This window comes from Aotus nancymaae, unplaced genomic scaffold, assembly GCF_030222135.1.
Source record: "Aotus nancymaae isolate 86718 unplaced genomic scaffold, 86718_ANA_hifiasm-v0.15.2.pri h1tg000062l, whole genome shotgun sequence".
Classification (NCBI taxonomy): Eukaryota; Metazoa; Chordata; class Mammalia; order Primates; family Aotidae; genus Aotus; species Aotus nancymaae.
In genome coordinates, this window is record NW_026988476.1 from 614013 (window position 1) to 630941 (window position 16929).

At 50.9% G+C, this 16929-nt stretch overlaps 1 protein-coding gene across 2 annotated transcripts in view; it reads left to right on the forward strand.

The window, feature by feature from the left end:
* Nucleotides 1–16929, forward strand: part of ADCY5 (adenylate cyclase 5) — a 163357-nt gene that overhangs the window by 126036 nt on the left and 20392 nt on the right. For both annotated transcript variants that reach the window (XM_012476188.3, XM_064365755.1), the window contains exons 9-13: nt 1219–1241; nt 2179–2323; nt 3854–3951; nt 7566–7653; nt 16045–16161. In XM_012476188.3, coding sequence (XP_012331611.3) covers nt 1219–1241; nt 2179–2323; nt 3854–3951; nt 7566–7653; nt 16045–16161 — 471 coding nt within the window. The remainder of the gene's footprint in view (nt 1–1218; nt 1242–2178; nt 2324–3853; nt 3952–7565; nt 7654–16044; nt 16162–16929) is intronic.

Sequence of the window (16929 nt, forward strand, 5' to 3'; positions counted from 1 at the left end):
TCAGAGAACAAGAAGGATGCAGCTTGCCTGGGCAGACAACTGCCAGGCCATCCCGGGCTGTGCTGGCAGTCCAGAAGGAGCTCAGAGCCCATAGTCAGTCACTTGGAGGTGACCCCAGAGCCGCTGAGGCTCCCGGGACCCCTCAGCTGGGGGTAGAGCCTCTGTGCTGTGAGGACCCCACGTCTGTTTTAGTGCCTGGTGGCCCTGGCTCATGGCGAGAAATGTAAATCCCTCTTTTTGAATTTTCATAACATGTTTTTAGGGGAATGAAGAGCGGTGTGCTCATTCGGATTTCGGGCTCACCCAGTGTTTGCCGAACTCTGTTTGCCCAGCAGAGTGCTCCATGCTGCCAGGGAAGGGGGCATCCTCTGTCCTTGTCCTGGCATCCCAAGGCTGATCTAAACAGCACATCCTGAGGCTGCTTGTCACCTCCCGCACCACCTCTGAGATTCCACCCCTCCCCACGGTGGGGAAGCCTCCATTCTGCCAGCACTGGTGCGACCTCAACACACATCTCTCCCTTTGTGGAATTCATAGAGTGCTTTGAGTTTGACAGCCGGCAAAGGCCCTTCCCAGTCACTCTCACCTCTGATAGAACAGTAGTCAAATCCGTGGCAGGTGGGGTCCTTACCCTCTGAGTCCCCAACCAACCCTGGCCTTACAAGAATGGAGTGATTCTCAGATACCAAACAGCTGTTGCACGTAACTAGAGTACAGTTTTTCTAAGTGCAAAATGTGCAAACTCCTGGAGATTTTGTGTGTGCTCAGTGTGATGTACATGAGGTGGGTGTGCATGAATGTGTACATGTGACAGAGATTGCACATCCCAGCAATTCCTGATTTCCATCTGAGTAAGAGGCAGGACTGAGAGGGGACCCTCTGAGCCCAGGGTGCAGGAGGATGGCGAGGAGAGCTTTGGGAAAGGAGCCCAGCGTGGGGACAGGGAGAGCTTAGACACATGGATTGTGTCTGTGGATGAAGTGAAATATTGGGGCATTCCCAGTGTCTAACACAGCACCTGTCTCTTAGGGAGAACCCAGCTGTATTCTCCAAGTGAAGGAAGGAAGGAAGGAGCTGCTGAGTGTCAGTCCTCTCTATGTCCACGGCCTTTGAGAGACTGTAAAGAGGAGATCAGCTGTAGCCTTGTAGAAGCCCTTAAGCTTTCAGTTCTCTCCGTTCTCATTCTCTTCTCTTTCTCTCTCCATCCGTCTCTTTTAGGGCTTTGAAGACCCCAAGGACAAGTGAGTAATATGCCCTTCCTTATTCCTGCTCCCTGGGTCTGGGAGCAGACCTTGGATAACTCCCAATCCACCTTATCCCTCGGTTTCCCCAGTCCCCATGGAAAATGACCCCTCTTGCAGTCTTAGCTGAGAGTGAATGGAGCCCACCCTAGCTGCCAGGTGGTCAGCAGCAGCCCCAGACAGGCCAGGGCAGCCCAGGAGCCCAGGCCACCCAGCAGGAGGACTGGGCCTTAGCATTGCCCATTTTATCTCCGTGACACGCATGTCACGTGTGCACACACACGACTCCTTCAGGAAAGTGCAGACCTTCCCCACTGGTCAGCAGCGCCTGGCATCCAGTGCCCCGAGGCAATGCCCTCTTCTCCCTCCTTCACTTCCGGTTCTCAGGACTGTCAGAAATTCCACTCCGGGACTGGGTTCCACCCTGAGAAATAGGGTGTTGAAGGTCAGCACTCAAGTCTATGAAACCTTCTCAAGCGTGCCCTGAGCCAGGTGAAAGAAACCAGGTGGGCCACAGTCCCCGTGGCAGAAAATGGCAGAAACTCTCGCTGCCAATCTCGGCCTTCTTTTCAGGAAGATAGCAGAGCTAGAGGGTAAAGAGCAGAGCCGGTTAGCTGTTAAGTCCAATTAAACCATCAATGGTAGCTCACATTGTTATGCTAACATAATATGTTAACAGAGTCAGAAAAGCCTATTGCCAACAAGGCCCTTCAGCCTGAAGGTCCAGGTCCCAGACTTGGGCAATTTTCTGTTCATCTGTGCAGTTGTTAAGAGCACGGCTTAGGCTTCTGGTCTCAGTCTCAGCTCCCGCTGCCCTGATTGAGCTGATGGTGGACAGCTGCCGGGCCTCTCTGAGAGTCTGGGTGGACGGAAGAGCCAGCCTCTGCCGGTGCCCCTGTGGTCAGCCTGTCTCATGCCTGTGCCTTCTGATCCCCAGGAATGCCCAGGAGAGTGCAAACCCTGAGGATGAAGTGGATGAGTTTCTGGGCCGTGCCATTGATGCCAGGAGCATCGATAGGCTGCGGTCTGAGCATGTCCGCAAGTTCCTCTTGACCTTCAGGGAGCCTGACTTAGAGAAGAAGGTACAGCATCCTGGGTGGGAAGGAGACCCCTACGCCGAACCAGGACCAGGAGGAGGAGGGCAAGGAAACAGGACAGCTCCCTCCTGCCCCCAGCACTGCCTGCGGAAGGGGTGGCCTCACTTTCCCCAGCTCTGATGTGTTGCTACCTAGAGAGATGAGGGTGCTAGGGAGACTTCCGTGCCTGGAAGGGATAACTCTTAACCTCTCCGTGCCTTAATTTCCTTATCTGGAAAATGGGGACAGTTAATATTCCCACTTCATAGGGTCATAGTGAGGATGAAATTAGTTGTTTTTTTTTTTTTTTTCCTGTTTTGTTTTGCTTTTTTCTTTTGAGATGGAGTTTCGCTCTGTTGGCCTGGCTGGAGTGCAGTGTGCAGTGGCTTTATCTCTGCTCACTGCAGCCTCCTCCCACCAGGTTCAGTGATTCTCCTGCCTCAGTTTCCCGTGAAGCTGGGATTATAGGCACCCGCCACCACTCCCAGCTAATTTTTGTATTTTTAGTAGAGACAAGGTTTCACCATGTTGGCCAGGTTGGTCTTGAACTCCTGACCTCAGGTGATCCACATGAGCCACTGCGCCCGGCTGAGTTTGTATATATAAAACAGTATCTGCTGCACAGTAGGTGTTCAGTGCACGTTAGTTGCTGTTTGCATTAATGCTGTTATCATTGTCAATGGACAGCCCAACTGCTTTGTCACACTGGGACCTCAAGGCGTTACAACTGGCAGGGGTAGTCAGGATCTCTCTGTTGCATCTCATCGTGAATGAGAAAGCGAAAGCCCAGAGTAGTTGGGGGATCTGCTTTTGGCCCCCCAGTGAAGTGGTGACAGAGCTGGAGCCAGACCCTGGTCCAGTCAGTTTCTTTGCACTGTGTGGCAGTGTCTCCCCAGAGTTCAGTTAAAATGGACTCGTGGTATGCTTGTTAGCGTTAAGCCAGGCAAACAAACTGAATCAGCAGGGTGAAGCTGTGGAAAGGGACCAGCAGCATATGGACCTCACTTGGGTGTTACTCTGGGTGACTGTGCCAGCCCAACCTCCATCAGTGTGGCTGGTTGGTATCATGGGAGGAGCTGGGGCTGGGAGCCTCAGATGTGACGGGACAAGTCTTGCGAACTCTCGGGCCCAGCTTGCTCACCTCTGCAGGAGAAATGACAGCAATTCTATGCCGACTTCCCGGGCTGTTGTGGGGATGCCGGATGATGCCTGTAGACACCTAGCATGTTTCCTAGTGTGTAGATGGCATGCAGTCATGTACAGCCATGATCATTATGGATTACTCTGAAGATGACCCGCCTGCAGAAGGTTTCAGTTCCCTCTCAACTGCCCTCCCCACGGGCACCACCTTCTGGTGATCTGGACTGGTTTCCCGGGGTCTAAGTCTGGCTCTGGTTCTCAGGCCTTTCCTATTGTGGGAGTGGGCTGCACAGGTGACCAGCCCTGAGCAGCTACCCTGAGTGTGTGGGATTGACAGGGCTGCAGTGGACTGGGCCAGGTGCCTTGGCCCCTCTCACCCTGCCCGTCTCCTCTCAGTACTCCAAGCAGGTGGACGACCGTTTTGGTGCCTATGTGGCATGTGCCTCGCTCGTCTTCCTCTTCATCTGCTTTGTCCAGATCACCATCGTGCCCCAGTGAGTATCCCCATCCTTCTTGGGCTCCTTCCTCTGGCCACAGGGGTCCCAGGGGTGGGACGGGGGTGGTCATTTAGGAGAACAGAGCAGGGAGTCTGGGCTGCTCTTGCTCAGGCAGGGTCTGAAGTGTGCCTTCAGTGGGGTACAAAGCCAGGGGTCTGATCTCTCTGGGTGGGAAGGTGATGTGCTCATTCCAGGGTGGGTGACTTTTCACCAGGTGCTGCTTAGTTGCATGAGAGATGCCTCTTTTTTCTTTTTTTGGAGACAGAGTCTCACTCTGTCGCCCAGGCTGGAGTGCAGTGGTGCGATCTTGGTCACTGCAACTTCTGCCTCCCGAGTTCAAGCAATTCTCCTGCCTCAGCCTCCTGAGTAGCTGGGACTACAGGCACCCACCGCCATGCCCAGCTAATTTTTTATATTTTAGTAGAGATGGAGTTTCACCATGTTGCCCAGGCTGGTCTGAAACTCCTGAGCTCAGAGAATCTGCCCACATCCGCCTCCCAAAGTGCTAGGATTACAGGTGTGAGCCACCGAGGCTTGTCAAGAAATGCCTTTTTGTCACTTAATTGTCTTGTCCCATTAGCCCACCCTACCACTGACAATTGAGTCACCCCACGTATTCCCTGGGATGCTTTCTGTGTGACCTTTGGTTCTCGAAAAAGAAAAATCTTCAAAGGATGTAGGTTTTCTACTACTTGGATATTTCTAAGAATGGATTTCAGGTTCCGAAAGTATTTCATTCACAAAGAGGTGTTTCTGAACTCTTCTGACGACTGGCTGTGTTGCCGAGAAGACCTGTGGCTTCTGTGGGGAGCATTTTAAAGTATGCAGTGGCTTTTGGAAATGAGGTGTTTGTAAAATTGTCATTCGCGTTAGAGTCCCGCCTGGAAGAGAAACATCATTGCCTTGTGTATGTACACCCATGCACGCACAACTATACACACAGACACACACACACACACACGTCTATGTAGAAACACATATTTTTACTTTTTATTATGTAATTCCTCAAATGCACAGAAAAGTATTAATCTAATCAGTACCCATCCCCTAGATAGAACAACTGTTAATATTTTGCATTGTTTCATCTGTTTTTACTCTGATTTTTAAAAGTAAATTCAGACACAGACATTTTACTCCTAAAAACCTCAATATACACCTATTTTAAGGACGTTTTTCTCCTTAACCACAATACTTCATACCAAAAAAATTAACAGCAATTCCCCGTATCTATATTCAAATTTCCCGAACTGTCCCCAAAAATGTCTTCTGCTTCTGGTTTATGTGTAGCCAGGATCGACTCAAAACCCACTGCTTGCATTTGGTTGTATCTTCTAAACCTCACTTAATCTAAAGAGTCCCCGAAGCCAGAACCTTCTGTTTTTCACGTTGAAATCATGGATTTGAGACGTTACAAAAGTAGTCGAGAGGGATTCTGTGCAGCCTGCATCCAGTTTCCCCGAGTGTTGACAACTTCTGTAACTGTAGCATAATGATCAAAACCAAGCAGTTAGCCCTGAAACAATACTGTTAATTCATCTACTGACCTTATTCTGATTCATCATTTTCCCCTCACTGTCCAGTGTGTGTTCCAGGAGCCAGTGCAGGATCCCACGTTGCGTGTCGTTGATTCACGTCCTCCGTCCATCCCCCCGTGGCAGTTCTTCAGCCTTTGCTTGTCTTTCCTGACCTTGGCACCTTTGAGGAGTGCTGGCCAATTCATTTGTAGTTTCAGTTTGGGTGTGTCTGATGTTTTTTCATGATTAGATTGGGGGCCTACATTTTGACGGGGCTCCCACTGAAGTGGTGATGTCTCCTTCTCCGCATACCATAGCCAGAGGTACCTGACGTCGACACGGGTTTTATCTTTATTGACGTTATTAAAAGAATGAGACGATCTCCCTTATATTTGTATCTGCCATCACTCTGTTGGATGCCACGGGTGAGAACCAGGCACTGGCAGCCAGCTCCACCCTGGTTGACCCCTGCACTGAGGCTGTGTAGAGCTGGGGTTCTTGTTGGCACAAATAACCATCTTTCTGTAGCGATGTGGAGCCACAAGTATCAAGGAGCAACCTGGAGGCCGGGCGCGGTGGCTCACGCTTGTAATCCCAGCACTTGGGGAGGCCAAGGCAGGCGAATCACCTGAGACCAGGAGTTTGAGACCAGCCTGGCCAACACAGCGAAACCTCGTCTCTACTAAAAATGCAAAAATCAGCGGGGCATGGTGGCGCACGCCTGTAATCCCAGCTACTCAGGAGGCTGAGGTGGGAGAATCACTTGAACCTGGGAGGCGGAGATTGCTGTGAGCCGAGATCACACCACTGCACTCCAGCCTGGGCAACAGAGCGAGACTCTGTCTCAAAAAAAAAACAACAAAGAAGCAACCTGTGTTTTTGCTCCCATTGCGACTGACAGTCCCTGTAGCTTGAGTGCACAGTCCTGCCTCTGCTGCTTTTCCTTCTCTGCAGCATGGCTTGGAGGCTGGGTCATCCCAGTTACCTGCCCTGCCTGCAGCGGCTTTATTCCCACCTCTGGCCACAGCTCCTATTGGCAGAGGCCATTCTCTAGCTGCCTCCTCTGTAGAAAAGCCTTAAAAGCCACTTTTAAGATCTTTCTTTTCCTCTGAAGAGAATTCATTTCCCTTGTTCCATTTGTTGAAGGCAGCTAAGTGCCGCTTCTGTGGAGGCCTGGAACAAAGACGCTGTTGGAGTCCTCCCTGGAGGTATTCACCTGCCTCTCACGCTCCCTACTGGCTTTTAACCCCATAACAATACCTGGCATCGCCAGGCCACTCTTCCTCCCTTGAAAGGCCACCTGGTGGTATGGTGGGGTGTTGTCCCCAGGCCAGCCCCTGCATCAGGAGGGCCAATGGGAAGTTCTGGATGGAAAGTCACTTGCAGCGCTTTGGTCTGAGGGTGGCCATGGAGGTCACCTGTGATCTGCGTCTGAAAGGAGGGGCAGAGGGAAGTCCTAGCAGTTTTCTTGTTGAACTGTCTGGGAATAGAGGAGCGAACACTGCAGGACTTGTTGTGGGACCTGGCGGTGGAAAGGGGCGGGGTTTAGAGGTTCTGCCCTTCTGAAGAGACAGTCACCCCTGCTTCTCAGAGTGACTGGCTGGGCTGCCGACAAAGGCATTTCTAGAAATGAAGGCCACTGGTCCAATCAGTTTTCAGCCATCACAGTTGTGGAGCTGTGAGCGATGACTTGGAGGAAACAACAGGGTGGTTCTTCCAAGCTAAATGAAGCATGTCAGCGAGTAGCTAAGAATTATGCAAAATACCTATCAGGTGTCACCTGGTTCTCCATTCAGCTCCCTGTGAGCTGCTGTCCCCACCAGAAGGGGAGGGAGCCATACTGTTATGAGGAGGGCTCCAGAATCCACCTGCAAGGCCCTGTAGGCTCTTGTCAGGGAGTCAGTGCAAAAGGCTGGGCAGTGGATTAGGGGAGATGGAGCAACTTCAGGTTTCCTCTCTGGATTTTGGAGCCCAGGCCCTCTGAAGCTGTGAGGAAGGGCATGGGGGACCAGTGGCTTGATTGCCAGGAAGGCCCCCCAGAAGCTGCAGCCCTGCCACCTGAGCCTGGCTTCTCCCTCCTCTCCTCTCTCCCTCCAGCTCCATATTCATGCTCAGCTTCTACCTGACCTGTTTCCTGCTGCTGACCTTGGTGGTGTTTGTGTCTGTGATCTACTCCTGTGTAAAGGTGAGTGTAGCTGACACCTGGGTTGCAGCCACCTTCTTCCCGCTTGTTTCAGCCCCGGTGGGGGCCCTACCCAGGGGCCCGAAATGTGAAGGGGCCCAAGTATTGTGCTTGGCATGGGGTGGGAGAGTGCCTGATGCTGGCCACACCCCTCCATTGGCTTTGGCAGCAAGCTCGCCTGGAGGCAGGGAGACGTCCGTGGGAGCCTGTTCTTCACTGGCTGCTTTAACTTGCCCTTCGCAAATCTTTGCAACCAGAAGATGCTGTGGCTGCTGCTCCTGTTCGTGTTGTGCAGAAGGCAGGAGGGCACCTAGCACCAGGCCCGGCACAGAGCAGTGTCCCGTGAACATTTGCTGAGAGAATGAGTGTGGAGGAGGTCTCTCTCGACACCCACTTTGGTGCTCCCATATGCTCTGGAATTTTCCGTGGAGGGGACCTCAGAGATTATGGATTTCAAGCATCTCCAAACATAGATGAGGAGTGTGGCCCCAGAATGATTCAGTGTTTCCGACTGGGCCACACAGCCAGCTGGTGTTGGCAGCGTGAGTCCTGGAACAGAAATGTGACTCCTATTCTCAGTTTTTCTCCCGCATCTCTTAGGCGCGCTGTGTTCCCTGTCCAGGCTGTGTCTCTCGATGCGACCTGGCCCCGGGTCATTCTGGTCTGTGGTAGAAAACACTCAGGTTCCTGTTCGCCCTGCCTATCAGGCCTTTCCCTCAGTTTCTTCACCAGTGGTTTCAGAATTTCCTGATGCGTCAGCCTGGCCCCGAAGAAGCAGTCATCCCTGGGGCAGATCTGTGCGTCTCTCACATCTGCTGAGCCTCACAACTCCTCCCTGACACTCACTGGGAGCCAAGCCCTTGGAGTGGGCAGTGGGACCCCTTGGAAGCTGCAGGCTTGCCGTAACTCCCTCTAATGCAGTGAGCACCATGTCTTCCGTCAGAACTGGAAGGGACCTTAGGAATATCTGGTGTGGTTCACCTCCCCTGGCAGGCACAGTGGTGGACACCAAGAGAGGGGCAAGGCAGCCAGAGCCATCGGGCATGTCTGTGAGAAGCACAGCACGCTAAGCCGCATGCTTTGCCGATTTGTCATATTGTAGCATCCGATAGGCTTCATCACAGGGCTTAGTGCTGGTTCCCTGCCTCTCCACTCACCCTCCTTCCTCAGGGCCGCAGCCTCCCTCCTGCCCCATGTTCAGCCACTCCTGCCTTTTGTGATTCAATAACGTGCCGCTGCAGTTATACAGCATATTTTGTTTAATTCATCTGTTGATGGACGCTTGGGTTGTAATGAGAAAATACGGTGTCCTTTCACTGGGATGAAGAAGTGGAACTGTCCACTCTGGATAAAGCAGGCTGGGGGCGCCCTGACAACAGCAAGACCAAAAGGCTGCCTCCTCCTCTCCTGGCCTGATTAGCCATCTTCTCAGGGTTTATCTACTTTCTGGAACACACAGCCCAGTTCGAAAAGTCATTTGTAACACGAACTTCTTTCAATTGAATTCTCCTTCGCTCTTTGATGTTGTGGGTTGAACGGCTCGCATGTGAAGACGTGAAAGGGGATTGTCCCTGGCTCTGCCTCCTGTCGTGTGCATGGCAGGGATGTCAGCCTGTCACTGCACACGCGTGGCACACTCACTGTGGTGGGTTGACCGACCGAAGTTCATTTTCCCACCTTCGCAGGTGCTCACACGAAGCCGACTGGCCTGCAGTGTTTAGGGTCCTTCTGTTTTTTGAAAAACATTTGTGGTTTTACCAGAACTCAGAAACTTTTCCTCTCATCTTCCCAGTCTCTCAGAAGTCACGGGGGATGGCTCTGCGGTGAGATGCAACAATTCCTAAATTACCCCCAAGCCAGGCCTTGTCAGTCACTTTCTCTATTTCATGTACTTTTCAGTTTTCCCAGAACAGCATGGACTGACTTCCTTAAACTGTCCGTATTTCCACCTTGTCGAAGGGAGAAATACGAGGAAGTATCGACTGAGTGAGTCGTCTTCTCTGGCTGTCAGGGAGCAGGTTTCCCTGGTCCTTTCTGGTTTTTCCCTTCTAAGTGCTCTGGTGGCCTTTTTATCTTGGGCCTGTTCAGTCTTTTCTCGACACAGCTCAGTGCAGTTCACACACTCCCCTGGATTTCTCGGCGAGGCTAACTTGGTGCCTTGGTCTTCATTGTGTCCTCAAGTCCTGGTTCCACTCCTAAGCCTCAGCTGCCATGCTGAGCCCCCACTGCTCCTAAGCCTCAGCTGCCTTGCTGAGCCCCCACTGCTCCTCAGTGCCTTGCTGAACCCCCAATGCCCCTCAGATGCCTTGCTGAGCCCCCACTGCCCCTCAGCTGCCTTGCTGAGCCCCCACTGCTCCTAAGCCTCAGCTGCCTTGCTGAGCCCCCACTGCCCCTCAGTGCCTTGCTGAGCCCCCACTGCCCCTCAGTGCCTTGCTGAGCCCCCACTGCCCCTCAGCTGCCATGCTGAGCCCCCACTGCTCCTAAGCCTCAGCTGCCTTGCTGAGCCCCCACTGCCCCTCAGTGCCTTGCTGAGCCCCCACTGCCCCTCAGTGCCTTGCTGAGCCCCCACTGCCCCTCAGTGCCTTGCTGAGCCCCCACTGCCTCTCAGATGCCCTGCCTTAGGGACCATTCCCCTGAGTGCTTCCTTCTGGAGATGCTGTGTTTTGGAGGGCAAGTCTGCACATCTGTACACATCACCACATCCTTCCCTTGACATCTGTGCTGACCTGGGCCCCAGAACTGCTTTTCTTACAGAAAACCATGTTAAAGCCCTGCTCACCACGACACATTGTCCACAACTCTGGGAATCTCAGGTTGAAAGGGCCCCATGCAGTGAGAGGGCCCAGCCATGCACCTGAGGCTGGAATTCCCTGTGATAACCCTGCCAGGGGTGGGCCAGCCTGTGCTCAATCACCTCCAGGGATGGGGAGCTCACTCACGGCTCCTGAGTGCAGCCCCTTCCTCTTTGGCCAGCTCTGAATACTCCATTAGGCTCCCTTGGAGTTCCTGCCTCATCATCCAGTGAAGCAGCCCTGGTCTATACCTGACAGTGCTGGACTTTTGCTGCCACCACCCAAACGGTGACTCTCCTTTCCCCACCATCTGATCTAGGCCCGCAACCTTCACTGTGGCTCATTAGGGCGACCTTGTTCAGAAGGCCAAACTCTCCTTCCCAGCAGTTTGGGACGTAGGTTACAGTTAGGCCCTGTGGGGGAACTCCGCTGCTGTGTGTGTGCGTGTGTGTGTGTGTGTGTAAATCTCTCTTACCCCTAGTCTGATGGCTCGCTCTTGGACTACATCATACTGATCCCCTAGACCTGATGGTCTAAGCGTCAGCGCCTGGGATCCCTGACCAGAGCCTCCTGTGGGCCCTGTTTGCTCTGCAGTCACCAGCAGAGCCTCTTCTCCTCTCCCTGCAGCCTGCCTGTTGCTAAGCCCACCTTGCTGGTTCTCCTTTCTACCATTCCAACTCGACTCCTGGTCCACAGTTTCTAAAATAGAGTCTAACTCTGCAGCCAGTACCCCTCCCCTCCTCGGTGTCTTCTATCCTGTGAGGATTTTAGGATTCCCGTGTTTACCTTTCTACCTGCACACTCAGGGCCATATTCATCTCATCATTCACATCTCATCATACACATCTTTCATTTAAGAGATGGAGAGGTCTTCATTCCAGTAGGCATATTGTAGGTTACCCCTGTGTTTTTCAAGTCAAGAGAGTCCAGGGTCCACATCCAAGCTATGCTACTTTGAGCTGTGTTTCCTGAGCCTCAAAGGTGGCTTTTATTGAACCTACTTTGCAAATGAGGAAACTGAGGCTCATAGAGGTTAGACAGCTTTTTCTAGATTCTGGAGTCAGGAAGTGGTTATAGCTAGGATTTAAACCCAAGCAGTTCTTACTGAGAGGTCATGAGTGTTCCCCTCCAGGACACTGCCTCTGCTAATATGTCCATTTGACTCCTGAAAGACCAAGTGATGAGACTACTGGTGTGAACCCCTTTTGCCTGCCTGATTTGACTTCTGTGGTTTTCTTACCTTCTTTTCTTTTTCTGAAGTAGGAGCTCTGCTTCTTTTATTAGCTCCTTGTCAAAGAGGCTGTATTCTTAATTTTTTTTTGCCATCCAACTTCATCCCCTCCTTTTATCTTTGCAATACCCTGGCCCCGCATCACAGGCAGGAGCCTAGGGAGGTCACCGACATGCCTGGAGATGCTCAAAGAAGCCAGGATCAAAACTGCTTCTTACCCTAATCATGGTTTATTAACTATGTTCCCATGCCTGTTTTTCATGTTGAATTGATTTGAATTTATCAGAGTAGGAATATACTGGTTCTGAACTTTTTTTTTTAAACATCAGTTCTTTGGGCTCTGATTGTGAGCAGGCATTAAGTGATTGGTTGGTGCAGACAGTGATCCTGCTGGAAAATGCTCTCCATGATCTGACTGCAGTTGTGATGTAACCCTGGGAAGAGACTCTGCCCCTGGCAAAGAGTCTTAAGAGCCACACTGGGGTTAGTAAAATCTGGATTTAGGGTTGACATACAGGATGAACGCTCTGATTAGAGATGAGACACTCTGTAAAGTGATATCAAGACAGGATGTCAAATCTTCTGGAGACTTCAAAAAAGCAGCAGTTCCTGAGTTCCTACGGAGGTTTTAAAGTCAAGAGAAAGTCTTTTTAAAGGGTGTAGAGGGAAGTTGGCTTGTAGCAAGCAAGCCAGTGCATACTCAGTCATTCATTAGATGCTAGAGCCACATCTAATATGATTTTTTTTTTTAAGCCTGCAGTTCTTCTCCTGGCCTCTGGATGGTCCTGGTGGGCGCCTGGTCCCATATTTACCAGGAAGCTAATGTGCATACCCTGTTCCCCAACCACCTTTTAATAAGAAAGTTTTAGCATGTATTAATAACCTTTGCCTCTATCATTCATTACCTTGGTGGTTGCAATGATTAAGGAAGCCTCTCCATCAGTGGATGGGGTGATCAGAACTGAACAGTTTAAACAACAGTGGGCATATAGGAGTTGGGGTGGAGGCAGGGGAAGGGGATGGAGATAGAATGACAGCATTTTAAGCAACCAAAGATTTGAAACCATCTGTCATGCCATTTCAGAGTTAGATCCTCATGCTAGTGCCAAAACACTTTTCCCAGCTGTGAAACCAAAAAAATTCCTTTAAATGGGAAATAAGGACTTTCATTCTCATTGGCAACATAGCTCTTTAAAATGCAAATATTAGCTAACTTTTCTGTTGCATTTAACAGCTTACAGAGCACTTTCAAATGCATCACTTTACTAAGTCTTGATAGCCACTCTGGGAGAGAGCTACTCCCAATTTCCCAATAAGGAGACTGAAGCTCAGTGTAGAGTAATGCCCCAGAATCACACAGCCAATGAGGCTGAGCAAGATTTTTAAAAATACAAGCTTCATTGAAATATAATTTGCATACCATAAAATTCACCTTAATAAAGGTGAATGAACTTGTACTAGTTTTTAGTATATTCACAAAGCTGTTCAACTGTTGATGCTAATTCTAGAACATTGTCGTCATCCCCAAAAGTAACCCCTAGACCCATCACCAGTCACTCCTCCTTCCCTGATCACCACAGTCCCCGGCAACCACTCAGCTACTTTGTGTCTGTGATTCGCATGTTTGGACATCTCACATAAAGAGAATCTCACATCTTTTTGAGACTGGTTTCATGCACTTAGCATATTAGTTTCAAGGTTCATCCCTGTTGTAGCATGTAACAGCACTTTACTCTCTTTATGCCTGAAAAACATTCCAGTGTATGGCTATATCACATTTTGTTTATTCATTCATCAATTGTTGGACAATTAAATTGTTTCCACTTTCAGGCTATTAGGAAGAATACGGCTGTGAACATGGGTATACAAGTATCTGTACAAGTCCCTGTTTCCAGTTCTTTGGGCGTATACCCAGAAGTGGAATTACTGGATCATGTGATAATTGTATGCTGGATTTTTTGAGGAGCTGCCCTACTGTTTTCTACAGTGACTGCATCATTTTACATTCCCACCAGCAATGCACAAGGGTTCCAGTTTCTCTGCATCCTCACCAGTAGTTTTGAAACTTTCCTAATGGTGTTATTTGAAGGACAAAAACTATTAACTTTGATAAAGTCCAATTTATTTTTTCTTTTTTGATTGGTGCTTTTGGTGTCACCTCTCAGAAGCTGTTGCCTAATCCAAAATCACAAACACCTACTGGTATGGTTTCCCGTAAGAGTTCTGTAGTTGGCTTTTACGTTTAGGTTTTCTGGTCCATTTTGAGTTAATTTTTGTAGAGCGTGTAGTAAGGACCCAACTTCGTTCTTTTGCGTGTGGATATCTGTGTATCCCAGCACCATTTTTTGAAAAGACTGTTCTTTCACCATTGTCTTGGAACGCTTGTCAAAATCAATGGGACATAAATGGAAGGGTTTACTTCTGGACCCTCAATCTATTTGATTTATTTCTGTGTCTGTTAAGCAGGATTTTAATAGAAACTTACGCTCTCCAGATCACACTTACCTTTCAAAGGGTCTCTTTTATTATCCCAGTGTTTGTTCAGAACAAGTGCCACAGGCTTGATAGTATAGGAGCATACCTGGGAGGCTCTCCTGCTGGGGAGATGGAGTCCCAGGACTTCACCTGTCAGCCTATAGCCTACGTGAGACCACCAGGCCTCTGCCGTGGCAGCAGCCCTTCCTGTGATCTGTCCATCCTTGGGGTCCCCTCTTTCCCTCTGCTGATAGGAAATGGCCTTGTTTGAAGGGTTGGGGAAGACTCCGGAGTCAGAAAGATACACAGACTCCTTACGCACACAGCCAGCCCCAAGCCCAAGACCTGGGGGTGACCAGGGACCTGACTTTTTGTCAAGAACTCTGAAGGGTCTAAGGTGTAATTTTACCCTACTTAGAAAGTAATGAGTTTGCTTGTCATTGTTTCATAGAGTCTGGCAGAAGACACAAGACTCCTGGGTCAGAGACAAAAACTTTATTACTCACATCACAGTCAGCAGCATGAGCGTCAGTGTATTTGTGTTTGAAGTCCCTTTGCCGCTGAAGTCCCATGTGATGGGCCCTCATGGATGCTGCACATGTAGTGAGTTTGGTTGCAGCTGAGGAACACTGGGCCAAGGGCCCGGCACTTTTTTTGAGCTGGCAGCAAATAGGGTAGCACACAAGCCAGTTCCCCTCCCCACTGGGAGTGAGTAGTCACATGGTGGTCATGCTACGGCCCTGTGACTGACTTAGCTGTCAGTGTGGCCAACTGCAGATGCTCTCAGTATCGGGGAATGGAGAAGCCTTGTGGTCTGTCATGCTCAGCAAGAATTTGCAGGGATGTTCACGGCCCACAGCTAGGGTAGAGAACTTTGCCTGCTTCACTTACCACAAAAGCTGGGGGTGCCCAAGGGTCCCAAGGGTCCTACAAATAGGAGACTGCAGAGAAGGGATATGGCTTGCTCAGGAACATGCAGGAAAAGCCAAGCCAAGCTCCTGGTTCAGTGCTTTTTCCACCACCCTGTCTGCCCTTGGGGATTTTATGGAACACCTAGCATGGCTGCAGCAGACAGGCCTCAGCAGGAAGGACTGGGGCAGATGGGGTGGGGCAGCCTGGATCCACTGCTTTGCTTCCCTGTCCATCAGATTCTTTTTTCAGCCTAGGTTGTGTGGGAGATGAGGGGGACATCATTTACAAGGCCAGCTGCGTCAGATTTGGTGGCAGAAATGGGACTTAGGAGCCCAATCATTTAATTACCAAAGCTGCAGGGGGTTTTTGAGTAGACATGGTTTGTCTAGTGGAAGAATACAGAGGAGAGGGTGAGGGAAATGGTAGGTCCATGGAGCTTTGTGCTAAGGACAGAGCTCACTCAGTGCTCAGGGCCACACCCCCCTCCCTCCTGCTTCCCGCTGCTCAGTCCTTCCTCCCGAGCCCAGAAACCTAGTCCTCTCCAAATCCTTAAACCCACTACTGCCTACTCCCTCCCAGAAGCCTTCTCAACCCTCCTGGGAACGTTCCGAGCCCTCCATGACTCCTCAGCTGCCACCCCCCCGCCCCTCCCCGATGGCACACAGTGGTCAGTGTGCTTTTTTATTGGTTTCTCTGTTGGGTCAAGACACCATCTTTCTTCTCATCCTGCCTCTCTCACCTGGGTTCCCCATGTAGTCCTGCTCCTGGTCAGCTGCAGAATCTGCCCTGCCGTTAACCTGGAAGCAGTGGTTCAGCGGTTCAGGGCTGGAGCCCTGCAGTCTGAGAGGGCCGCCAGGAAGGCCCAGGGGCCGTGCTGCAGAGGGACACAGGTAGGTCCACTGCACTCCTGGGGCCATTTGTGGAGTCTTCACTGAATACTATTCCATCTCTCTCTTCCTCCCTCTCCACCACCCCCAACCCCAGCTCTTCCCCTCCCCGCTGCAGAGCCTCTCCAGGAAGATCGTGCGGTCCAAGATGAACAGCACCCTGGTTGGGGTGTTCACCATCACCCTGGTGTTCCTGGCGGCTTTTGTCAACATGGTAGGTGACTGCATGACCTCCCAGCACCTCCACAGCCCCATTGGGTCAAATCCAGTGGAGACGTACCTGATAGGCAGGGCTAGGAGAGACTTTCCTTGGAAATTCCTATTTGTGTCACACCTGGGTCTTGGATCAGCTTTGACTCGATGTGCCTCACACAAGTTCTTTTTTTTTTTTTTTCATTTTTGAGACCATTTCACTCTGTCACCCAGGCTGGAGTGCAGTGGTGCCATCACAGCTCACTGCAACTTTTACCTCCCGGGCTCAAGAAATCCTCCTGCCTCAGCCTCCCAAGTCGCTAGAATACAGGTGTGTACCACCACGCCCAGCTAATTTTTCTATTTTCTTTTTTTTCTTAGAGATGGGGTTTCCCCATGTTTCTAGGCTGGTTGCCAGGCTGGTTTCAAACTCCTGGGCTCAAGTGATCTGCCAGCCTCAGCCTCTCAAAGGGCTGGAATTACAGGCATGAGCTACCATGCTCGGCTACTCTCCCACGAAGTGAAGTTCTTAGCTCTTCAATGTCAAGGCTGGTGGGGCCAGGAACAGTTCAGGGAATGTCCCTGAGGCATGTTTAAGAGCCCCTCCTCAGGAGGGCATGCTGGCCACACCCCCTCCAGCCAGGGCAGCTGGGCCAACCTTGCCCATTCCTCAGCCTCTTTCAGGTTTTGTCCCTGTCCTTGTCATGCTGCACCTGAGGCGGAGGATGGGCGAGGGCCTCTGGCCTGATGGGCTGGGCTGCCCTGCCTGGCCCTCCAGCAGCTGACCCTC